The sequence below is a fragment of the Engraulis encrasicolus genome, chromosome 5 (assembly GCF_034702125.1).
Source record: "Engraulis encrasicolus isolate BLACKSEA-1 chromosome 5, IST_EnEncr_1.0, whole genome shotgun sequence".
Taxonomy (NCBI): domain Eukaryota; kingdom Metazoa; phylum Chordata; class Actinopteri; order Clupeiformes; family Engraulidae; genus Engraulis; species Engraulis encrasicolus.
Window position 1 is genome coordinate 27,795,668 of NC_085861.1, and position 27,006 is coordinate 27,822,673.

Here is a 27,006-nt window from a genome sequence, read left to right on the forward strand (position 1 = left end):
CCGGCAATGTTACCTAAAAATCAGGGTCTGGTGCATCTCTAGCCTAGGCTTTTCAGTCAGTCTTTCACAACCCCAATCACTGCATGGAGTGAAAGCCCTTTGGAAGCGGCCGTTGCAGGCAGTGTGGCAATAATCCAATGAGTCTAAAAAATAGTTTGAGCCAACGTAATAAAAAGGGCCCACGTGTGCGAGTAGACTATATGTTTCAACCCTTTTGTAGGATCCGGTATCCGGTTCCGGATCCGGCAGGATCTTAAGCAGTGGATCCGGTATCCGGCAGGATCCTAAAAATCAGGATCCGGTGCATCTCTAGTTATATGTGCTATGTATGATAACTGTATCTACCGTACATATGCCATATCCGTGTGTGCGCCTGTACTGTACACCAGGGCTTGACACTGGCACCAGCAAACCGGCCAAATGCTGGTAAAACTTGGCTTTGGCTAGTAATACTTTCAGTGTCACTAGCCAATTTGGCTGGCAGCTTATTGCTTGGTATGACATACGCACCACAGCCTATATTCTATTGTGTGCCCCTTCTGTATCAATTGTTTGGTTCAAGAAAAAGCTCAGTAGCTCAGTGTCTATTTGCTTGATATGCTTCCATGTAGAAATATACACTCATCTTGCTTTAGCACCTCATCTTCTGAGGTTAGATGTACGTGATAAAGGGGGGGAAAAAACGATATAAAATTGGTGGCTAGTGGAATACCGGAATGGCTAGTGACTCCACTAGCCACAGTGGCCGGTGGGTGAAAAAGTTAATGTCAAGCCCTGCTGTACACTATGTGTAAAAGACAGCAAGAGAGAGAGAGAGGGAGAGAGAGAGAGAAAGAGAGAGAGAGAGAGAGAGAGAGAGAGAGAGAGAGAGAGAGAGAGAGAGAGAGAGAGAGAGAGAGAGAGAGAGAGAGAGAGCAGTTGGTGGGTTGGAAGTGCATGGTGTCTTCAGTGAGTGAGTGAAAGTGAGGGAGCTAGAGTAGACACAAAAAGACAGTCAGAGAGTCGAGGGAGAAAGAGAGGGACTGAGAGCTGTTCCCAACTGTATGCATTGAGGCGCCGTTATCTTGACTCCAGCAGACGTGGTGGGATTAACTCTTCTCAGTCAAGCACACAGGGGAGTACAGAGAGAGAGAGAGAAAGAGAGAGAGAGAGAGAGAGAGAGAGAGAGAGAGAGAGAGAGAGAGAGAGAGAGAGAGAGAGAGAGAGAGAGAGAGAGAGGGAGGGAGAGAGGGAGATGACAAAGATGGGATGGAGGGTTGTGGTACTGGGGGGATTGTGGTGAGAGAGAGACGCTGAGACAGAAAGAGAAGGAGAGGGAGAGCAGGCGCCATGAATCACATTGAAGAGAGCGGTGACACAGTTAAGAAGAGGGAGAAAGGGGTCCAGTAGAGGAGGAGAGGGAGGGAGGGAGGGAGGAGAGGACAGAGAAGGGGGGGGGGTGAAGACAGTAAAGGAGAGGGAAAGGGATGAGATATGAGGGTGGATGGAGAGAAGCGTGAGAGAGCAGAGGAGAGCAGAGGAAGAGTTGCAAGAGAGGAGAGGAGTGAAGGAGAGAAAGGAAGATATAAAACATAAGGATGGGGAGGGAGTGTGTGAGAGAGACAGACTGCATTTCCCCCCACTTCACTTCACTTCAGCAAACCTTGAGCACCTGCCTGGCAGGTGGCGAGAGCAGTTACAGGAAGAGAGTCTTTAATCGAGCCTTTCAGCCTCTCTGGCTCCACCGAGATACAGGACCCACCCGACCTCCTGACACAGCCTCATACATTTAATGGCAATCCCAAATACAGCAGTATGGAAAAGTATATGGGGAGAGAGAGAGAGAGAGAGAGAGAGAGAGAGAGAGAGACAGACACTGACACTGACACTGATAGGGCTGGGTAAAATAATCAAGTTAATCGTTAATCGATCGAATCGAATCGAAATTCACATAATCGATTCACAGGGCACAAAAACGATTTTTTGGTTCTTTTTCTTTTTGTTTAATTTAGGTCTATGGAAAATACCCAGTAGGTATTAGTCAATTAGGCCTAGGCCTACTTATTACAAATTAGCAACACTGTCAAGCCACAGCCCTTTGACATTTTTATATAAAAATAGGCAACAGCATCTTTTGGGGGAAATCCTGGCACCAAGAAGGGAACGGATTGAATCGATTCGGAATGAATCAAATCGAATCGAATTGAATCATGATTAATCGATTCAAAGCCCTAAGAATCGAAATCGAATCGATACAGGAACATGTCTGCGATACCCAGCCCTAGACACTGACACTGAGACTCTCTTAACTTCAGCAAGTCCCCAAGGTCAGACAGAATTTTCTTATCACGCTTTACAATGCTCCATTAAGTAGCTCCACGACCGCGCTAATTATGTGAAAAATGAAGATATCAGCTCCATAGATTGTTAAAGGGACACTGTGCAGGAAATGGTCAAAAAGGGTACTGCAACTATGCTGCTCATTGAAACTGGGCTGCCTATTGCCAGATTTGATCTTAACTTAAAAGTTTACTAAGTAATAAACTAATATTTTTCTAGTATGGTCCAAGTACAGTCATTTTTGCAGCTAAAAATGGCTATTTTTGGAAATTCAAAATGGCGGACCATGGAGAAGATCCCCCTTTTCATGTATGAAAATTGCAATTTTTCCAGTCATAACGATTACTTAGAATTTGATGGTGGTGGTAAGTATTCGTGAAAAAGGTAACTTTAGTGAATGGGCAGCATGAATTCTGGAAATAAACATCTAAAAATCTCACACAGTGTCCCTTTAATTGCGGTTCATATTTCAGACAACCCTGGTAACGGCTCTGTGCTCAGGTGTCAGTGACGTGAACCCCAACAATTTGAGTCAGGGTGGCTAGTTTTTTTTTGTTTTTTTTTAATCTTTCAGTGCTTTCCTCGACTCATGCAGCACACCAAGGACGCCACGATCGTGAAAATAATGTTTTCAGCAGCTACAGCTCTTCCATGAAACAGTTACTGGGTGAAAGATACTTGTGAATATGCACTGCAGCCCTCCATGGGCGATAAGCACACCAATTATGTTCATGGAGGAGCAGTGAGTCTTTCTGTAGCACAGATGAGACTCAATTGTGCGAAAGCCTGCAGAGTGACCAATAGCACTACAAAAGTGTTTCAACCAGTTAGTCAATCATCTATGCCGCCACCAGGTGGCTTAAGGGGCCTTTCAGATTTACCTACCCCAGGAAAAGGCACTTATCTCGGGCATGAAAGCGGCACTGACTGGGCTCCTACCAAAAGGAACAGGTGCTGCAGGGCAGATACGCTAAGATGCGTCAGACGCACTGAGTCAGGAGGACTCAGGAGATGAGGAAGTCAGTCAGTCAGTTGAGAAGTGACTTCAGAGTGGGCAAAGGAGGAGACTGAAGCTCACTGCAGCATCATTTCAACCACTTAACCACTTATACTGTACACACACACACACACACACACAGACACAGACACAGACACAGACACAGACACACACACACACACACACACACACACACACACACACTAGACCTATGATTTTTGGCCCAGGCCCGAGCCCGAACCCGAACCCGAGCCAATTTCGGGTCGGGTCGGGCCTGAAATGTCACTCATTACGTTCGGGTAGGGTCGGGTTCGGCTTCTCTATCGTTGACAGTTTTTTTTTTTTTTTTAAATAAATAAATAGGCTATGTAGGCTGTGCGTTAATAATATTCCACGTCAGTTGATAATCCAGCAGTGCAGTGCCTGCTGCTAGAATGCACGCGCTTTCCCTCGCCTCTCCCTCCCATCACAGTGCGCTGAGGCATTTCGGCCGTGTTTTGGCCACGAGAGACGCGTGGTCTGCAAAAAACAGAGGTCGCCTCATCAACCCGACACATACTGTAGCCTAATAAACTCTTGCAATGGCAATTCAAGAACTCCTTCATTCCTGTTCTGCTGCTCGCGTCGTTGTTCTTCTTTGTCTCGCTGTCTCTCTCTGTGCCGCGCTAGATTTTTAAGGTCGTACTGCTGCTGTGGCTTATGGCCCAATGATCAGCCGGTCAAAATGACGGACGCCCTTAAAATTTTCCGCCAACTCTTAAAAAAAGCGTCAATGATGGATTATCGCTTAATGTAACCTCTGTGCACTGCAGTGCAGCATACACAGAAATATAAAAGATGGCCTGCATGTTTATACAGTCTATTTAACTTAGATTTCGTAACAAAATACTTTAATGGCTTTAATTTAAGGGCTTTGATTCGTTATCATAGATCACCCCTCCTTATACAGTGGAATCCGCTTATAGTGGTCACGGATATAGTAATCAACCGCTTATATAGCCTAGATCAAAAAGCTTGGGACAGAATCATTTCTATACAAATACTGTTTAAATAATTCGTTTACAGTGATCAAAAATCCGCTTATAATGTTCATTTTTGTCATTTTATGAATGTAAACATGTGCAAAAAGTATTGAAAAACTCAGTGTAGCCATTTCATTTTTTACTCCCGCGATTCCTTTCCCGACGTCTGCTTCTGTATATGCCAGATAGGTTGTAAGGGTATTGCGCGAGACTCAACTCGCCACTTTTCCGGGTGGTAGCCTACTGTAGCCTACTCTAGGGGCGCCAACCGAGGAGTGCAAACTCCATACAGTGAATGGGCTGCGCTCTCCCGACAGCACCCCAGTGAACTGCAGGCATGGCTCGACTGAGTGGGGACGCAACCTGTTCACATAGAAACTCTCTGGTGATGAGGCTGTGTACACATGCCTCTGTCTCGCTAGCCAATGTAGCCTAACGAGTTAACACCGGACAGCAAGCACGTGAATCATGTCTCTCTTATTCTGGGAATGAAAAACATAGGCTCTTCGAAACGTATGAACATTCACCAAAAACGAGCCAACGAGATGTTTTGGCGAAGCTTGGCATTCCTCAGGCTACCTTGTGTTCAAACCAAAGAGGATTGAGACAAGAGGGCTTACTCACGTCATAACAGCGTAGTAGGAAATGATGGCGAGGGGAGTACGGAAATGTTATTCACTGTGGAACAGGTCATAGGACAGCGTGAATGTCTGTCAGCTGTCCTTAATTACCCCCAGCAATTACTGCTGACCAACAGCTGCCGTTACTTGGCCACAAATTACGGAGTACGAAAATGGCATCCATCGTGGATGGATGACCAATGACCATGCGCAAGGGAGTTAATTTTCCATCCACTCGTGTCCTCAGGCAACGCCCCCGTACTACACCGTGGCCAATGCATTCCCCGCCATGAGATTGTTCTTTCTCTTGAGTTTCTTTGGTTTAAACTGCAACAGCTGTACAGGCTGCGTCTCCCCACGAGTCCCTCCCACTCCCCCTCGCCCTTCTCATCTCTCCTATGCCAGCAAGCCCAGCGCGACTTTCCCAATTCCAACCAGTTCTTTGCGTGGCTTTTTTAAACGGTGTCCAAAAAAAACACGTTGTAGGCTACTACTGTACAGCAGGCTATGCAGCAGTGTGTTATTTATCGGCGTGGCAATTTTAAGTGCGCATTCTTGCGGCGTTTTGCATGCATAACCTGAATCACACTGTGCAGAAACTCGCCAGAAAACGTTTGTGGAATGGGAACTTTACAAACTTATTTGACATCATAAGAGATGACGACCCGTGCGTGGTCTATGCTTTGAAATGCATGTAAGCCTCGTCTTTCTCAGCGCTCATTTTTGCCAGACAGGTAGAGACAAAAAAGGGGTGAAATAATACAAATTCGGTTTTAGTAATCAATCGCTTACAGTGTTCAAATTGGCTTGGACAAACGTGACCACTATACGGATTCCACTGTAAATAAAATTTGAAATTTCGGGCTTCCCTCGGGCTCGGGCCTACACATCCAATAATTAGTCGGCCTCGGGCCGGGCCCGGCCCAATTCCCATGGGCCCATGTCGGTTCGGGCTTGGATTTTTTTACCCGTTCTTACCTCTGACACACACACACACACACACACACACACACACACACACACACACACACACACACACACACACACACACACACACAGTCTGACTCAACTATTACACTCAGTCATATGCAAACAGACATGCACGCACACACATTCACGCATATTATGCACACGCACGCAGAATGAGAGAAGGAACTCAGAGAGTGAGAACAAGTGAGAACGAGAAGCTGACAGTCGGCAAGGGAGATACAAAGAGGCGTAAAACCCTCAGGGCCCAAAGCACAGTGATGCAAACCAAGGGAAATGAGAGAGAGAGAGAGAGAGAGAGAGAGAGAGAGAGAGAGAGAGAGAGAGAGAGAGAGAGAGAGAGAGAGAGAGAGAGACAGAGACAGAGACAGAGACAGAATAACAGGAAAAATGATAAAACATGCAGATAATGGATACAACGACAATGTAGATGACATTACAAAATGACAAAAACGATAAATCCAATGAGAGAACGAGGAATGAGAAAGCGAGAGAATGTCCAAAAGAGAATGATAGAACGACAGAACAATAGAATGACAGATTGAATGCTTGAATGATAGCATGATAAATAGAATGAACAATAGGAAGATAGAAAGATAAATTGAATGATGGATGGATCAAATGACAGAATGACATAATGCTAGACATACAGCAGAAGAGGAAGAGACAAAAGAGGAGGCTGGTTGTATTGTACTGATTCTTAAAAAAGTTTGGCAAAAACACGTCCCACACATAAATGTGCAAATTTTGTTGAAAATCTATTACATATTCTTGAACAAAATCCAGGTCATGATCAAGGGATCTGTTACACAAATGTGTATTTGTTTTAAATATTTAATTGATACTTTATTTAATTACTGAATACTTACCACCCATAAAACCTGCTGTCTAAGCACAACATAGTAATTTCAATTGATTAATAATGAAAACCTCATTGATGAGTTTGAAAAATATTTTCATTATTACATGGAAAAATGTATTGAAATAGTTCAATAGAACAGTGAGTTCAGAAAAAAATATTTACTATTCTATTCTGATTGCTTAAATGTTTCCATCCATATTTGCCACAGCCAGATATTTTTAAAATACAATAACTTCAGGCATGCATAAGGTCATCTACATCACTGCGGACCCATTTTCAAACCTTCAGCTCTGCTGCATGCTTGACCATCACTGAAGCTCCTTGTAACTTTACAAATTTCTCTTCAATGTGTTAATTGGTTTGGACACTGCAACTGTCACAACCATAACAGTCATTTTTGTATAAAAAATATGATATTAGGGAAAACAAAATGGCTAATGTGAACAAACTATCCATATTATGTTGAAGAGTAGGTTTTTGTCACCTCTGTTACATGTCACCATCGTCAGGTTTTGTGCCTGACAGAGGTGACAAAAGCCTCCAAATGCTCCTCAGTGGAGGCTAGAATATACTTTTGGATCACAATGAATACTAATATTTCTTATAATGTTTCATCAACATGTGAATCAATTCAGTCACATACTATAACAAGCTACCCCCTGTCACCACCTTCAGATTTGTGTCACCAAAGTCACCAACATCACAGGGAGTTTTCCGTGTTTCAAATGGATATGCTTACAATATGCATCTTCAGTGCTGTTCAATTATAATTCTTCATCTTAATTCAAACACACATTGTTTTTTTTACTTTTAATTGCATTTGATGGTGTTGACAAAAACAACTGAGCCTATTTTACGAAAAAAGTAAAATATGTGAATGTTGTTCTGATTCATTGCCGCACAGCCAAGACCTCCGTCTGTGATGGTATATACGCACTTCTATGTTTTGGATTTGAACTTTTTAGATGCGTCCCACGCATCTCTATAAGAGGCTTTGGTGTCCGTCCGTCCGTCCGTCCGCCCGTCCGTCCGTCCGTCCGCCCTCCCGTGATGCGTTTCCCTCCCGTGATGCGTTTCTGAATTGTGATTCCCTCCTGTGATTCCCTCTTGTGTCCACAAGGTGGCAGTCGCTCAGTTTTGGCCTGGAGCTCATGCGTGCAAACCAACCGTGCTCTTTGCCAGTGAGAAAAACATGGCGGCACTTCCTGTTGATTTTCACATGAAAGTTTTGCTTAATTTAAAGTCCCTAAGCGACTATAAATGTTGTGGCTTCCATATATTGATGTAAAAGTGCCCCACGAAGTAATGAAGCACAACAAAGTTACTCCACATTACCATTTGACCACTCGTTTTTCTATGCTAACAGGGTAGCTAATGTAGCATTGTAAATGATCCAGGGAGAAAGGGGGAAATGTTGTGATTTCAGTCCGCCTGAGGCAACGATTTTCGTGGGGAAGATGACCTGCATCTCGGTGGCATTGAACCACGCCCCCGTGCCTTATTTGGCTCGCTCAGCACGTGCGTCCTCAGTCCAATCGCAATGCTTTATTTTCCCCAGACGTTTAATCGCATTTAAGTGAAAGTGCCATGTATACACATCGCAAAATAACTCTTAATCCGATCTATTTAAATCGCATTTATTAAATCGGACTTAAAAACATCATGTACACGTAGCCAATCTCTGCGTTTACATGAGACACTTAAGTCCGATTTAACTCACTTTAAATCTCATTAAAACTTAATTCCACTTTAAAAACATCATGTAAACACTTACCGAACAGGATTTAAGTTTATTCCGATTTAAACTTAAGTCCGATTAAAGTGGGTGGTTTATTCCTCTTTTGAATCCGATTAAACACGTTCCTCTGTCATGTAACCTTTTAATCAGAATTACTATTAATCCGGTCGTTCCACGCATGCTCGTTGACCACACGATGGCGCCAAGAGCCCGTGCTATGCCGTGCTCTTTGTCAGTGAGAAAAAGATGGCGGCACTTCCTGTTGATTTTCACATGAAAGTTTTGCTTAATTTAAAGTCCCTAAGCGACTATAAATGTTGTGGCTTCCATATATTGATGTAAAAATGCCCCACGAAGTAATTAAGCACAACAAAGTTACTCCACATCACCCTTTCACCAGTTCGTTTTTCTAAGCTAGGAGGGTGCTAACTAGCATTTGAAAGAACCAGACCCAAAGGGGATTTTACCAGCCTTGAGTCCACTGAGGGAATTCATTTTCGGGCTGAAGATAAGCTTGTGTCCCAGTAGTTCCCTGGAGGTTTGGCGACCACGCCCCCACGCCTTATTTGGCTCACTCAGCACGTGCGTCCTCAGTCCAATCGCAATGCTTTATTTTCCCCAGACGTTTAATCGCATTTAAGTGAAATTGCCATGTATACACGTCGCAAAATAACTCTTAATCCGATCTACTTAAATCTGATCTATTAGATCCGATTCAAAAACATCATGTACACGTAGCAAATGTCTCATTGATTAGTTTATGGAACTTACGGTTTGTCTGTTACGGTCCACGAAGACAATATCCACGTGAAAACGCAAACGCCTGCAAACCACTGTTTTGACAGAAATACAGTTCACCTGTCGCCTACTCTGTTTTCTTCCCAAAGCGGCATTTAAAAGTATTCCATGAAATCCAACATCAACGTCACTTCAAATAGGTGACAGCATCATGCTCACACATGAAATAACACTTCAGTGAGGGGGGGACATCACTGCTCTCATAGGCCTATTAAAGTGAAAAGAGAATTTCACATTTTAGTTTATTTAATGTAGGCCTATGCAAAATTGCAAATAGCCTATTCATTGAAATCTGTCCAGAAAGGGTTGTAATGTTTGCCTGTTTTTTATGTTTGTAATTAAAAAAAAAAAAAAAAAATGTGATTAAAAAAAAAAAAAAAAATAGCCTAACAAAAATAGAGTTAAAAAAAAATGTGATATGGGATGGACCGATGGCCCCCCTAAACTAAATTCGCCTTAGGTCCCCACATTGCTAAATGTAGTGTAAGGGATTATTTTGAAAAGACAGTAACATGTAATCAGCAATGCATTACAGTTTTTCAGTAAATTGCCCAACACTGTTGAAATCCTATGGTACTTTTTCAAATCCAGGCTTATACAGTACATGGTAGGCTTATTGATAAATTGCCTTGACAGGTTATGAGGAGGCCAAGGGGGCGTTTGGGCAAAAAAGGTTCAGAACGGGCATAGACGGACGCATCTGTTGTCCGCCTGTCGGACTTGTTTCTTTCAAATTAAAGTCTGTTTTAGTCACATTCTCAATAAATGTGATGAGCGTCGTTGGCCATGATCCGAGCATAAACACATACTGACACTCCAACCCTTCCTGCACTCCAGCCCTTCCTGCACTCATATCAAGCTCTTCTTCTTCCGACTGACTTCCCATTGACTTCCACAGCAGCGCTCTGCTCTGGGAACCAACGCATCTGGCCACAATCACACTCCAGAGCACAGTCAAGTGCAATCGCTCACCCACCATTTCACCTTGCAGGCAATCACATGGCCTAACCACATCAGAGAATCACAACACACACACGCAGTATTCAGAGTGTCCGATTGCACCATGTACTGTATATATACAAACAAACAACTTTCATCTACATTTTATTCACTGTGCATGTCCAAAAAGGACCTGGATTTGCAGTTCTGCCATATATTAGTCTCCAAAGGCAGATAAATAATTATAAATATTTGAACCGAAGCTTCCCCTAAAACTGTACAGTGTATCGACATCCGGTGATCTAAAGTAGAGATACGGCTCCTTGTTCCCAATAATAAGCTCCAGTTTCTCTCTACAATAGCTTTGGAAGAAAGTGAACTAAATTCAAGCTGAAGAAGTCCAGCTTGGATTCTCTGACTACCATGTTTCGGATGCATGAGAGAATCATCAAAGACATACTTTACTTAATGGTCTTTCTCAAATCTGGCCCATCTATTATTAGCAACAGCTGAGGGTCTGTCATGATAAGGCTTCAGCAGTGAGAGGGTGTGACTAAGGCTTTGGTTCTAGCTGAGGGAGATGGTTCTGGTCAGCCTCAAAGCGGAAATATAGAGTGAGTGAATGGTGTGTGTGTGTGTGTGTGTGTGTGTGTGTGTGTGTGTGTGTGTGTGTGTGTGTGTGTGTGTGTGTGTGTGTGTGTGTGTGTGTGTGTGTGTGTGTGTGTGTGTGTCAGACAGAGTGTGTGAGTGTGTGGGGATTGGAGGATTTTTGGCCTGTCTTGCTCTCCTCTCTGGCCCACTTAGACGCCTCTCCGCTGGGGCAAACTTCCAAAGAGGGCCTGACGCTCCACATCGCCCGCACACACATTTGCATGCTCACACACTGTCATGCACGCGCAGTCACGCACTCACATAAACAAGTGCTTGTGTGTACACACACACACACACACACTCGCACACTCACACACAGCGCCTAGTCGGCAGCCACTCCAGAAGCTGCTCATGTGACCCAGAAAATGGGTTAAACTCAACCTGCTCCTGCAGGAGTTGGACATGCGAGGGCGTAGGAACACTCAGAGAATCTATCTCTGTGTCTAGCACATGTAAGCAACAACAAAGTCAGCAGCAGGCAAAGGTGCAGTAATGTTATAAAAAAGTACTTCAGACAGAAATCCTCCTCTCTACTGTAAGGGCATTGTAATCGTCCTCCTCATCCTCTCCACCTTCCTCCTCATCCTCATCACTCACCGAGTTACCTGATCTTCATCCTCCTCATCCTCTCCACCTTCCTCCTCATCCTCATCACCCACCGAGTTACCTGATCTTCACCGTCCTCATCCTCTTCTTTCTCTGCATTCCTTTACCTTCCATGTCCTCCGCTCTCCATTTACTACCCACATCTTCCTCATCCTTCATCTTCACCCTCCTCATCCCCTTCATCTTTGAGTTACCTGATCTTCGTCTTCCTCTCTCTCTCTCTGCATTACTTTACCTTCTTTGTCCTCCGCTCTCCATTCACTACCTCAGAGGTTCCCAAACTGGGGGTCGGGGACACCTAGGTACTGAAGGGCGGTCACGGAGAGAAGGAACTTCGCACAGGTTAACCCAGGGATGTCAAACTCAGGCCCAGGGGCCAAATTTGGCCCGCTGAGTCATTTTATTTGGCCCGCGAGATCATTTTAAATGTGTATTACAGTTGGCCCCCCCTACACATTAATGTATTTTAATATGACTTTAACATGAAATTTTGGGTGTCACATGCTCATACAAGTGCATCAGTGATGTCTTCCACTCATTTACAGCAGACTGTGCAGGCACATTTGAACTACAATATCTGCTGGGATTGAGTGTTTAAGATGTAAGCACTTAAGTATTGTAAGCATGTGCGTGCACGCACAATTTCAGTGCTTTTTGAATATTGAGTTCGGCCCGCAACTTCCTCCCAGATCTAGATTTTAGCCCCCTGTGAATTTGAGTTTGACACCCCTGGGTTAACCCATTTTGTCCTAAGCCCTTTTTGGGAAAGGGTGCCCTCTCCCTATTAAAACCTAAATATCTCAGCCTCCGAAGCACATAAAAACATGACATAAGTTGCATTTAAAAGCTAGAACCTTCATTTTGCACTAGAATGTGTTCAATCAGCTCTAACACACCCACATTTTTTATAAAACAGCTCAAATCTCAAGAACTTGAATGCAGCGTATATGTCGCTCCAGGACACAATGGGTTAACAGCTAACAGCTAACACAATTCCATAATCTGGTGAGGAACAGTATTCACTTGTGTGGTTAATACTGTAGATGCATTTCCGCATTTGTCCGCTAATATTGCTAAAGACTAATTGCTAGGCTAAGACTATTGTGGGTGTTTGGGACGCACAGGGGGTCCCTGCTGAACTACCTCCCCACTGCTCTACCTCATCTTCCTCATCACCTTCCTCTCCCTCCTCCTCCTCATCACTCTCTGAATAACCTCCTCTTCGTTCTCTTCATCTTCCATTGGGTTACCTGATCTCCATCCACCTCATCCTCTTCTCTCTTTGCATTCTCTTCACCCTCCACTCTCGCTGCATCTTCCTCGTCATTACTTCATGTACCTCCCTACCTGGGCCCCAGAGCAGACAGGATATCATCAAATTGGTTTCCAGCTCTTATCAGATTTATCCGTCTTAGATCTACCTATTTAATCACAATCCCCAAATGTCCTCAGGAGACCGATGGTAGCGAGGAAGAAATGAAGTAAAAACACTGGGGAGAGAGTGAGACAGAGGGACAGAGGGGAAAGAGACGACGACTAAGAGAGGTGAAATGAATGAGGGGTTGAGAGAGGTTGAGAGAAAGGAGAGAGAGAGAGGGAGAGAGAGAGAGAGAGAGAGAGAGAGAGAGAGAGAGAGAGAGAGAGAGAGAGAGAGAGAGAGAAAGAGAGAGAGCACAAAAAGAAAGAGTACTAACAATGGAGAGTGAGCAAGTGCGCACACGCGCACAAGAGAGTGAGAGAGAGAGAGAGAGAGAGAGAGAGAGAGAGAGAGAGAGAGAGAGAGAGAGAGAAGCAGAGGGAGAGAGGGAGAGAGGGAGAGAGGGAGAGCGAGAAGCAGAGGGAGAGAGGGAGAGAGGGAGAGAAAGACAGAGATTGGTAAGGACTTGTGTGAATAGATGCAAGGTCCTGAGGGCTGAGAGTGAATTCCAATGGCTCCTCGGAGGAAAGCCTGTTTCCATCAAGGCCTGAACACAGTAATTAACCCACATGCCCCTTAGACTGGCAGCTCGACTGAGCACACACACACACACACACACACACACACACACACACACACACACACACACACACACACACACACACACACACACACACACACACACACACACACACACACACACACACACACACACACACACACACACACACACACACACAGGCATGTACTCAGACGCACACATGTGCACAAACACACATTAGTGTTCACACCCAGGGAGCCAGACAAGGTGGAAAGGTCAAGCCAAAAAACTTCTAGGCTAGTTCACACCAAGCAGCGCAGTCAACCAGTAACAATGCTCTCTCTACTTAGGGGACACAGGCAGGCATCCAGGCATGGTTGGCTATAGTTAACTGAGGCTCAGGCATGCAAGCGCCCTCACATTCACAACACAAGCTATGAACACACGCACGTACACACGCACGCATACACACACACACTAACACACGGACACACACACAGACGCCTCAAATTTTAACAAAGCCTCTACATGATAAGATTTGCCAATGTGTGCAACAGGGGGAACGAAACACAGGGAGACCAAGGCACACAGTACTTACTACAGAAATAGACTAGCTTCGCCCCGTTAATTAATGTGTTATTGTCCTCCTCAGTTGCATGCACACTAGGGCTGTAACGATACACTCAACTCACGATTCGGTTTGTATCCCGATTCATGACCTACGGTTCGATACACCACACGATTTCTGAAATGTATCTCATTTGAAGCTTGGAAGCACAATCACATTGTATCATATGGTTGTTTACTGAACTGAAGGATGACAAAACTATGAAAGGGCGTATCACGATATCGCCTCCTTACATCACGAAACAGTATCGTGACTTTGAGTATCGCGATTTCTCGGTTCGATCCAATATCGTTACAGCCCTAATGCACACATTAGGAATGCATACTGATGTGTAGAGTATCCGCTTGAAGGGATCTGGAGCTACAGAATCACTGTGATCACACATTACTGTGGGCAATGGATCGTGACTGTATCAGATTGTGACCTATTTTGAGTTTCACTACCAAAAAAAACACACACAGAGGCAGCCGCACGCAGACACACACAGACATAGGCACGCGCACACACGCGCACACATAGGGTCAGACAGATACACAGACACACACGCGCGCACCCCCACGAAATTCAATCGGAAAGCTATGGAAGCACACTGCCTATGTGAGCGATTGTCAAAACATCCCTGTACAGTCAGCTGTTCTTTTAAGCCCACCACAAAGGCAAACACGACATCAGCTGGACGCTGTGAAAATCATGAACATGCTCCTAAATGAGCTAAAGCCGAAACAAACACCCATGTTGCCATTTGCCGTGGGTACCATATGGACAAGTACGGCACACCATATGGCAATTGATGCTTTGTAAAAACTACAGTGGTGGGAGGTTCAGTAGGAGTCTGTCCAAAGACAAGGCTAGTTTTTTGTACAGAGCATTTCACACAGTGACAGTTCAATGTGTGAGTGAAATGCAAACACAAAAAAACAAAGCAAAAATGAGAACTAAGAATGAAAGGATAAAAAATAAAGGGGATTAAGTCAGCATGAAGGACATTATTGCACTATCTTGTGAATCCAGGCATTCATGCATGCAAAGTCAAACCTTCCTTTCAAACATCCATGTATCTGTCTATCTAGCCATCGATTTACACATGCAGTATATCTACATCAATTCATCAATCCATATACGGTATTAATCAAACCATGACTGTTCATCCATCCAGACATGCAGAGTACAGTATGTATCAATCCATGCCAGTTTATCCATACAACCACCCACCCATCCATCCATCCATCCATCCATCCATCCATCCATCCATCCATCCATCCATCCATCCATCCATCCATCCATCCATCCATCCATCCATCCATCCATCCATCTATCCTTACCTCTACCTCAATCCCTTCACCCATGCACCAATTCTATCCATCCACGTTCTATGCATGCATGATTTCAACTCAGTGTAATTATAATGCTGCTGACTGGGTGGCTCAACCAGGCATGCTCATGTGATGAGTAGTGGTGCTTGTGGATTCAGTCAGGTGTATAGACAGGGGCAATAAGATGAGAGGAGTCGAAGTGAACACTATGCAGTGATCTGCGCGTGCACACACATACTCGTGGGCGAGCACGCAGGCACACACAGACACACAGGCATTCCTTTTGAGTGCACGCAGCGACACACACACACATGTATGCACATGCACCCACAACTACACAGACACTCACACACTCAGACACTTACGCACACACTCACACACTCACACACTCACACACTCACACACTCAGACACTTACGCACACACACACACACACACACACACACACACACACACACACACACACACACACACACACACACACACACACACACACACACACACACACACACACACACACACACACACACACACACACACACACACACACACAGTTCACTCAGCCGTGGCGCAGTACAGGGGCCCCTTTGGGAGCTTAGGGGACATATTTGGCACAGCAAGAACCAGCAGCAGCGATGATGACAATGGCAGCAGGCTCCACTAGTGGCACAACTTCAAGGTGAGGATGCAGAGTTAGCAATCATCAGAGTGGCGCTTCACCAAAGTGTATGAGTCATTGATCTGACTGCAAATTGTGTGCGAGGGATGAAGCACGGTCCTTCTGTTATTGTTTAATCAGTGTCTCTGTGGATTTAGCCATTCAGTTTTTTGTATACACTATACAGTACATCTGTTTGTTCAAGGGTCAATGACGTATTTTTTTTAGCTCAGACGTCAGCTGGTACAACCACAGCTAATGCCAATGAATTAATTAGCAATTGGTAATTAATGTACTGCAATGAATATGCTTCTTAGATAATGCACTAAAACAAAACAAAAACCATTAATCCATACAAAAGTTGCATTAGCTGTGGTTGCACCACCCTGACATGTCATGTGCCACGTCATTGACCCTCATGTACTGCATGTCATGGTGCTATGCTAAAATGCCCCAGCCTGGGATCAATGAATTCAATCAGTGAAGTGATTCAGTGAATCCTGTATATATGCTTGGGCAATACAAATTAAGAGAAATTGTCAAGCCAGTGAATCACATTAGAAATTGAAATTGATTCAATGAATCAATCGATGACTTCTATCAACCCATCCATCCATCCATCCATCCATCCATCCATCCATAAACTCTCACTGCACTAGGGTCACATAAGGACACTCATTTAGTCAACCATTCATTGGCGCTACTCACAAACAAACACACAGAGGCTCACATTCTAAGAGTCGCCCACTCACTCACTAACTCACTCGCCTGATTATTACCATTCACTACTCTGGAGAACACAGAGGCCCAGAAAACAGCACAGCCATGAGAAACAGAGGTACTTATTTGTCTTCTTCTTCTCTCTTATACACACAAACACACACGCACACACACACGCACACGCACACGCACACGCACACACTTTGCCTTTCAGTAAAAGACAAACTGCATATCTGCCCCATCCAAATCACAGAGGACAGAGTCCATTTATTCAGTGGCTTACTCATCCAAACACATTGCATCTTTCTGCAAGGTAAGCATCCACTGAACAACATATACATTTATGGCAGAGAGAGAGAGAGAGAGAGAGAGAGAGAGAGAGAGAGAGAGAGAGAGAGAGAGAGAGAGAGAGAGAGAGAGAGAGAGAGAGAGAGAGAGAGAGAGAGACAGAGAGACAGAGAACATTATAAAGTAATATATGGGAGAACTCACCACGATTTTCCATCACAGAGCCTGAGATGCAACGACAAGATGATCCTGAGAGAGAGAGAGAGAGAGAGAGAGAGAGAGAGAGAGAGAGAGAGAGAGAGAGAGAGAGAGAGAGAGAGAGAGAGAGAGAGAGAGAGATTCTTTACTTTGACTGTACTTTTGCATTATCTGGACTCTAATATTTTTGTCATGTAGTAGCATACACTGTTTGCATTTAACATGCACTTAAAATAGAATAACAATGAGGATGAAAACAAACAAGGCTGGTTAAACAGTATTTGGTCTGAATGTGTAAAGAGTGCATACACAGGCAGGTGTGGATTACAATGTGGGCTTACACTGGGGAAGGTCATTGGCCTTGTAGGATGGTGGCTGCCAGCATTGCCTTTCTCCTTTTTCTTCACCTTTTGTGTGTGTGTGTGTGTGTGTGTGTGTGTGTGTGTGTGTGTGTGTGTGTGTGTGTGTGTGTGTGTGTGTGTGTGTGTGTGTGTGTGTGTGTGTGTGTGTGTGTGTGTGTGTGTGTGTGTGTGTGCCCAGGTGCACACTATTGGCGTCAAGGCTTGCTCCTTTGATCACGCCAACCTGTCAGAAGAGAAAAAAAAACAAGTCCTTCAGTCAGTCAGCTTGATTCCCTCACAAGGAAAAGGGTGTTCACACACAACAAACAGGCCCAGCTATGATGCTGCTGTAGCATCATTGCAGCGTTCTCAACCTTAAATTCAATGTTGAAAAAAAATGTCGTTGAATCACCATAATTCGTAACAGGGAAACACAGTAGAAACGCTACTATAGCCTATATGGCCGCTGTAACTGCATTTTTACCAAAAGGGAGTTGCAAAACTGTACTTCGGATGAGGCAAAAGACAATTCTATTTTCAAAAAGGAGGCAATATGCCTTTGTCCTGCTTTAAATAACCAGCAAATAGCCAGCACTCCTCCCCCATTATCCTGAGCATGGTCCCTCCACACTACTCCCTTGGGGTACCACTGTAGAGCTGCCTCCTTGCATCAAGTGAGGTATCAAGACCATTTTGCTTGCTCTTTATGCTATGGTTTTCTGCTGTGTCACCAAAAGACATGGGTTGAACTCATGCTTGTGGGGCTGCTCGATTATGAGGACAAAATACTGCTTTATACTATATGTTGATATATTGCACAGACCTGAATACTTGTTTTTTGGTTCTGAAGTAATTGGTTTTTGAAGGTAAACCAATACTCCAAAACCAGAGGTCATGCCTGCAGCACCTATGGTAGGCACCGGATTTCATAATAATTGGCAAGGAATGAACAAACAATGAATGTGCTTCTGGGACAATCCAGTATTAAAAGAAACAAAATCTTTTTTTTCTTACAAATGCAGACCTGATAGTAGAAGAAAACATTGTGCCTGAACCTTTAACATTTTTGTAGCCCCTTAACACACACCATTACACTACTGCAACGTTGTCCAGTAATAGTCACTGAAAGAAAAACTTAACTACCATATAGTACTACACAACTATGACAGTTCACAGGGCCTTAAGTAATACAACTTGGTCTTTGCCATTCTGGTAACACCTAAATTATAACAGATGCAGTGTGTTAAATTAATAACTAAAACCTAAATCACTATTTTATCACTATATAACAACCTCTGCCGAGTCTGAAAACCATCAGCCCTACAGATGGGACTTTGGTCTTTCAAACACATCGGTAGTACATCCACCCAGGCTGAGAGGCAGGCCCTCCACTGGCTTCATTTCATCACACGCACTCATGCTGAGACCCAGACAGGCAGAAACGAGTGGCTGTGTGGGCTAACACTGAGTGCTACTCCTCTCTATGTTGCACTTGAAAGAGGAACACCTACTTGAATTGAATAAAGTTCATACACCTGGCGTGTGTGTGTGTGTGTGTGTGTGTGTGTGTGTGTGTGTGTGTGTGTGTGTGTGTGTGTGTGTGTGTGTGTGTGTGTGTGTGTGTGTGTGTGTGTGCTTTCGCGCTTCAACACTGCTCCTTGATGGACTGCAAGAGGGATAATTAGAGTGGCGTAGGCCTGTCACGATAACAATTTTTGCCAGACGATAACGATAACAAGAAATTATTGCGATAATCGATAATATTGTCTCTCTCGCCATTTTCAAACAATATAATGTGCAATAAAAAACACTGCTATGCAAGGTGCGGCCTCCTTCTTGAAACATTGAATGTAACATTTGGGCCAGCAGACTCAGAGGTTTAAATAATTAAGATTGACACCTGCTCCAAGAAGAAATGTGTCAAACAATATAATGACGTAAAAATGCAAAAACATGTGACTACACCCCTTCACATTTTAAAGCATCACGGCGGGGGATAGGCTATATATATGTTTTTAAATACATCCTCATGGAGCACAATAGGCTCTAAATAGGCTTTTTTTGTATTTATTATTAAGGTAAGTTATATAGTCTTTCTTTCTTTAACATTTTCTGTTATTTATCTTTCTCAAGCACACTGAATGGCTTATAGGCCTATCCATGGTGTGATGTAAAATAACCTACTGGTGGGGTATTGTTAATTCACAAATTATTACTTAGACATCTTATTTCAAACAAATGCACGTTGTTACTAGCTAATTGTCAGTCAAAACCCAAATCAGCCCTGTTAAAGGCATTTCAACATCAGCAAAAGGCAAAAGAGCATGAACAGATGCACAAGTTCCAGCTCTCTCTCTCTCTCTCTCTCTCTCTCTCTCTCTCTCTCTCTCTCTCTCTCTCTCTCTCTCTCTCTCTCTCTCTCTCTCTCTCTCTCTCTCTCTCTCTCTCTCTCTCTCTCTCTCTCTCTCTCTCTCTCTCTCTCTCTCTCTCTCTCTCTGATACCCTTGACTGGAACAAGTTGCAATTCTGCGCACTTTAAAGTCCTTAATGAACGCCCATACATTGATTCTTATGAGTTATGAGTCGCCATGCCTCTGTTTCCCCTGTAGCGCGCTCAACCGTTCACATAGGCCTACTCCTGGTGTGACAGATTTAAATCCACAAATCTTATCTTCATGATTTGCTTGCGGACTGCCTACTCATATTGTTAGGTCTAAATAAACAAGAAATATAGCGAAAATCACAAAAAGAACAGACAACGAACGTTGGGGTAGGAGGCGCATTGAAATAATAGTGGAAACTCGGCGAGGTTTAAAATAACAGCCTCAGAGCAAGTTTGCCGCGACGGCACCACTATTTCATGTTTGCACAAACACGTCTTCGTCGTGGATATTGGGTTGCTGCGCATGTTTCAAAATGAACATTTGCCTCCGTGTTCATTCCCCTCTCTGAGGAACGTTGCAGATGCGCTGACTGAGACTGGAAGAATATTGCGCTCCTAGTCTCTAGCGCTGATTCTTTGTCGAGGCTTATAAGCGACGCGCGGGAACACCAGCGTTCTATTTCAAAGACGCAAGTAGCCAGATCAATGCACTTTTTTTCCTACCATAACTGCACTGAAACGTGAAAATACACCAACATTTAAGCGTCATTGCGCTGCGTTGGCCTATAACGCGCCATCAGTAGTCTTACGTCTACGGTAGAGAAAGGGAGAGAGGGAAAACAAAACATCACGCAAATAACTTATCGTTACTTATCGGGGCCAGAAAAGTGATCGTTCTTGTAAAAAGTTATCGTCCGATTTATTGACTTATCGTATATCGTGACAGGCTTAGAGTGGCACAGGGAAAAAGAAATGATTATGATTAAGAACCCAATAGAGCTGACAGGCCAGATAATAGACGTGGACAAGGAGAGAGAGAGAGAGAGAGAGAGAGAGAGAGAGAGAGAGAGAGAGAGAGAGAGAGAGAGAGATATATATGGATAGAGAGAGAGAGAGAGAGAGAGAGAGAGAGAGAGAGAGAGAGAGAGAGAGAGAGAGAGAGGCAGAGAGGAAGAGAGAAAAGGGGGAGACAGGCAATAGAGTAAGCAAGAGAGCGAGAGCGAGAGCGAGAGCGGTAGTGATCTGAATGTGATCGATGCCTGTGGCGGTGAAGAGAAGAAGGCTAAGAAACCAGGGGCCCTGCTGGGATCAATCAGTCCCCGAGACACAGTGGCAGCACGCACGCACGCACGCACGCACGCACACACACACCACACACACACGCACATTGAGAGGGAATTTAGCTGTCACACCTTCTTTAGTTTCTTTAGTTCGGGTTTTGAATATGTGTTTCTCACTGTTCTTCAACTGACTGTTCTAATATGCGGCACCTAACAAATCTAATCAGCAATATAATGCATGTGTGTAAACACAAGGACACGACTAATAAAAAGACACAAGAATCAGGCAAAGAAAAGTAGCAAAATCCAATCCATTGGACCTTCTCTGTCTTCATGCAATTTTGTATCCAGACTGATAATTAGAAAAACGTTGAGGTGTGAAATGTTAACAAGCTCTCAAAATACTTTACATTATCACACCCCATCCTCCAATTAATAGCACAGAAGAGTGACACACCACTGCGTGGCTGGGATGCATGAAATGGTAAAGAATATTTGTTAACTGTATATTATATTTTAGAATTGTACTAACAATTTAATATAATGTGTTATACAATATCAATTACTAGAATCTTTGTTTTACATCATATCACTTCTATTGTTATTCTAAAAGATAGGATAATAGGATAATTATTGTAGGAAGTCAACCCCCCAATGGCCATTGGTAAACTCTGAAATGGATCAATGGGGTCGTTTGATGTAAATAGGATGTAGACCATCAATGAAGCCATCCCCCAAACTCGGTAATCAATCAATGAGGATCGTGGACATGGCATCACATGGTGTCTAGAGGAAAAAATATTACTCGCACACACAACCACATGGGCAAATGCACATGCAGTCAGAGAGAGAGGGGGGGGGGGAAGAGATAGATAGAGAGAGAGAGGGGGAAGAGATAGATAGATAGAGAGAGAGAGAGAGAGAGAGAGAGAGAGAGAGAGAGGACAATATGGAAAGAAGTTGAGATGCTGTGTGTGTGCGTGCGTGTGTGTATATGTCTGTGTCCGTGGGTGCGTGCATCTGCGTGTGTGTGTATTTGTTTAGCTTGAGAATAAATATTAATGATTTATGGGGAGTGCATTGTGGCTGTCTTCGCATTAAGCCAGGCATGTGGCTGGCTGCTGCTGGCTGGAAAGAGAGGCGGCGGAAAGCTAGGCTAAGCTAAGGCTTCAGATTAATGAACCCGTTTCCCTCGCAGCACTTTCCCTTCCAGGTCAAAGGGCGTTTTCCAGAGGGCATTTAAGCAGGGCCGACCCACAGGCACAAAAAGGCCACCAAGTGTATATGGTGCAGGGGCTTACACAGCTTAGCAAGTCAGACAGACAGAGAAAGAGAGAGAGAGAGAGACAGACAGACACACAGAATGGGCAGATGGATAGAGTCACAGAGAGAAGGGGGAAAGAGAGGGAGAGTGACAAACAGAGAGAGAGAGAGAGAGAGAGAGAGAGAGAGAGAGAGAGAGAGAGAGAGAGAGAGAGAGAGAGAGAGAGAGAGAGAGAGAGAGAGAGAGAGAGAGAGAGATAACAATATGGATAGACAAAGATGAAGAAATAGTGTGATGAAAAAGGCAGACACAAAAAGATGGAGATGAGGAAAAGAAAAAGAAGAGAGAGAGATAGAGAAAGATAAAAAGAATGATATCATGATGAGCAAATGAGAGAGATCAAGAGGAAAGAAGAAAAAGAAAAGAGAAAGAGCCATAGAAAGTGTGAAAGAAAGAACGATTGTATGGTATAAATGAGTGGAAGGTGTCAAGGAAGAGAACTGGAGCAGAGGCAGAGTTAGTGAAGGCGTTAGCGGCTAATTTTAGTGTTGCTAACTCCAGCAGATCTGCTGTCACTGCATCATTGGGTTTTTTTCAGGGACGGTGAAGGGCAGGCAGTGGTGTGTGTATGTGTGTGTGTGTGTGTGTGTGTGTGTGTGTGTGTGTGTGTGTGTGTGTGTGTGTGTGTGTGTGTGTGCGCGCACACTTGGGTGCCTGTCTGGGTGTGTGTCCCCTTTGGCATTTGTCTGTGATTGTGTGTGTGTGTGTGTGTGTGTGTGTGTGTGTGTGTGTGTGTGTGTGTGTGTGTGTGTGTGTGTGTGTGTGTGTGTGTGTGTGTGTGTGTGTGTGTGTGTGTGTGTGTGTGTGTGTGTGTTTATATATATATGCCATGGGTCTTACTGTTTTTAAAGTATGTGTAGGTGTAGTAGTGCGTGACTGCATGTGTATTTTTGTGCAGCCACAGCTGCATTGAGTCAGTTAGGACAGACAAAAAGATGCAACATCAGATCCAAGTGATCCACACTCACATACTTGTGCACACACGAAAGCGCGCGCGCACACACACACACACACACACACACACACACACACACACACACACACACACACACACACACACAAGAAAGCAAGCACACACACTCATGGTCACACATGCAGATGCATGCACACATGCATACGTGCAAAATACTTGTACATGCGCACACGCACGCACGCACACACACTTTTTTTCCTGTCAAAGCCCTTTTTTTGGGTCTAGGAGCAGTCTGTGGTGCGGCTTCCAGAGAACACCGCAGCCTAATCCACATGAGCGGCAGTTAAAGACAGAAATTGCATTTTAAATGTCTCTGACACCTAACAACGTTTAGAGACGGGCAGAGCAGAGCAGGGCAGGGCAGGGCAGGGCAGGGCCTCGCCTGGGCTGTCTGAAGCTGTGTGTGGGTGTGTGGTGTGTGCCCCGTACAGGGCCCCTCTCTGGTACAGTTAGGCCTGTGGTGGGCACTAGGGTTCCCACTCTAATTCAGATATAAAATTCCATGATTTTCCATGACTTTCCAGACCCCAAAAAACAGAATTTCCATGACCACGTCGGTAAAAAAATGACGTTCAAACGTTTTAAAAAGTGTAAAAACTGAAGATTATCTTCACCCCTCGAGATGACGCCGAGCCACCGCCAGATTTCAGTGGGCTCATTGCATTCTAGAATGTTGCACATTACAGTGCGAAACCAAACCGTCTGTGGCGAAGCGATGAAGTATAATCAGTGAGAAACAATGTTATGCGCCAAACAAAAAGGTTTTTGCTTCTAAACAGCTGTTAAGAAAATTCCATGATATTCCATGACTGTGCATTCAAAATTTTCAAATTCCGTGACTTTCCATGACTGGAAAAACTTTTATGAAATTCCATGATATTCCAGAAATTCCATGACCCGTGGGAACCCTGGATGTAAATAAAATGGAAATGTATCGATGCATCGAAGTATCGGCCAGTGATTTAATGGAATCACATCGAATCGTGGGGCATTCTTAAGCATCGAAAATAATCGAATCGCTGGCCCCTGTGCAATTCTCTAGCTCCATAATACAATAGTAGTGGAAAAGAAATTGGAAAAAATTGAATCGAATCGAATTGTATCGTATCGTGGGGAAATTCTGAAGTATCGAAAATAATCGAATCCCTGCTTTAAGAAATCGATACCGTATCGTATCGTCAGTAAGGCTGTGATTTACACCCCTAGTGGGCACTGGCACACATCCGTTCCCATGTTGGGCTGCCTGGTGTCGTGGATGTTTGTATGTGGGTCATTTCACGTGAAATCAGACACTTTGGGACCCGACCGACCCGGATTTCAATCATTCTTGGTGTGCCTTTTCAGTAGCAAGGTAGCACCCCAGAACTGCATTGGTTTGAATCTGACATTAATATTAAGGGAGAAACAGACTAGGAAAGGTTCACATGTGAGGGTAGGACACTATACATTCAGCCTTGAATATATCAGTCAGTGTTAGTCACAAAAAGATGCCTGTGGTGTTGTTTGAAAGCTCTTTTCTGGCTCTACATATTACACAATCACCTTGGAATACAACTACTCTCAGAATATGAATTATGATAAATTGAAAAATAAAAAATTTAATATCTAAAAAACTCATATTTTAAAATGGCCAGTTCCTTGTCCAAACGTAGCCGGCAATGTCATGAGCAGCACCTAAAATGCTGGTGTTCGGTTTGTTATTCATTTCAGAGAGAATTTGACTCACAAATATGGCATCATACAGACCACTTACTAATAATATGGTAATACCATAGTAGCATCACATGACAAAACAAAAACAAAACAAAAATGGTCAGTGGCCATGGTCCCAGGTTTCAGAAACTAAGGCAGATGTCAATTTATACACACCAAATGATGATATGTGAATGTTTGAACATTCCTTCTCTGTGTACCTGTGCCATCTTCCCTTTACCATACTTTAAAGAGATAATCAATGGCTACACTCTCATTTTGTACTCTACCAGTGCATTTGAAGCAGCAGCTGTGTCTTTTGTAGATAATGTATAAGTACGTCCCGTTGCAGTTACAGGTTCCACTACCAGAAGCACATCCTGATGATCCATGACAATCTGGTCTGAAGGGAAAAGTGAAGGATGGAGATGGCCCATGAGGATGCAGGAAGTTCAGTTTCACCTCTCCGGTGCTCGGCATACATTCCTCAGCACATGCTAGCCACCAGTTGCCATCATATACAGCTACAACATACCCTTTGATGCTTGAAAATGTAACACATTCCTTTACTGAGCTCACTCTTTCAACTCTGCCTTCTCTGAATGCTGAAAATGGCCTAACTTCCACTGTGTCCATTGACAATGGGCAGAAGTTGTGTAGTTTTTGAGTACCTGGAATAGTTCTTGCAGATTCAAACCTTTTCAACAGGTTCTCAGCTTCATGATGGTACATCTCTGTTGTGGCAAACTGGCAATGGATGTTCTTGACATTATCCTTGACTGACTCCCTTGAACCAGGAACGTTTTTAAAACTATAGTTTTGTAATTCAAGATGCAATTCAATCATTTCACTGGAACAACCAGTGCAGGCCACAATCCATCCATTTGTATGCTACTACCAAGATCAGTTGAAACTGGGAAAAAAAATCTGTTTTGTTGTTATTTCAGACTGCAACATTCATGATACAATTGCTGTACATCTGTTTCAGAAGCTCCTAATTCAGTTCCTCAGTGACACTTCATCAATGACAGAACGTCCAAAGAAGATCCTATATTTTTTCTGATGGCTGTGCTGTACCATATAAGAACCTTAAAAACAAAACAAATTCGTGCCACCACGAGGCAGATTTTCACATACCTGCAGAGTGGCACTTTTTTTCCACATCACATGGCAAAGGTCCATGTGATGGCGTTGGAGGGACAGTTAAATGGCTTGCTGCACGAGCAAGTCTGCAACGTCCTATTGACAATTAAATTGTAACGCCATACCAACTGTTTGAATTTGTCAAGGATAATGTCAAGAACATCCATTGCCAGTTTGCCACAACAGAGATGTACCATCATGAAGCTGAGAACCTGTTGAAAGGGTTTGAATCTGCAAGAACTATTCCAGGTACTCAAAAACTACACAGCTTCTGCCCATTGTCAATGGACACAGTGGAAGTTAGGCCATTTTCAGCATTCAGAGAAGGCAGAGTTGAAAGAGTGAGCCCAGTAAAGGAATGTGTTACATTTTCAAGCATCAAAGGGTATGTTGTAGCTGTATATGATGGCAACTGGTGGCTAGCATGTGCTGAGGAATGTATGCCGAGCACTGGAGAGGTGAAACTGAACTTCCTGCATCCTCATGGGCCATCTCCATCCTTCACTTTTCCCTTCAGACCAGATAGACTTGTCATGGATCATCAGGATGTGCTTCTGGTAGTGGAACCT

At 43.9% G+C, this 27,006-nt stretch overlaps 1 protein-coding gene across 1 annotated transcript in view; it reads right to left on the reverse strand.

Moving 5' to 3' along the window:
* The window catches only part of phactr4b (phosphatase and actin regulator 4b), an 88,346-nt gene extending 70,591 nt beyond the window's left edge, over nucleotides 1-17,755 (reverse strand). Inside the window, exons 1-2 of the mRNA XM_063199049.1 lie at nucleotides 17,643-17,755; nucleotides 17,308-17,352 (exon numbers count right to left, since the gene is read on the reverse strand). Coding sequence (XP_063055119.1) covers nucleotides 17,308-17,320 — 13 coding nt within the window. The 5' untranslated portion in view covers nucleotides 17,321-17,352; nucleotides 17,643-17,755. The remainder of the gene's footprint in view (nucleotides 1-17,307; nucleotides 17,353-17,642) is intronic.
* Between the last annotated feature and the right edge of the window lie 9,251 nt (nucleotides 17,756-27,006).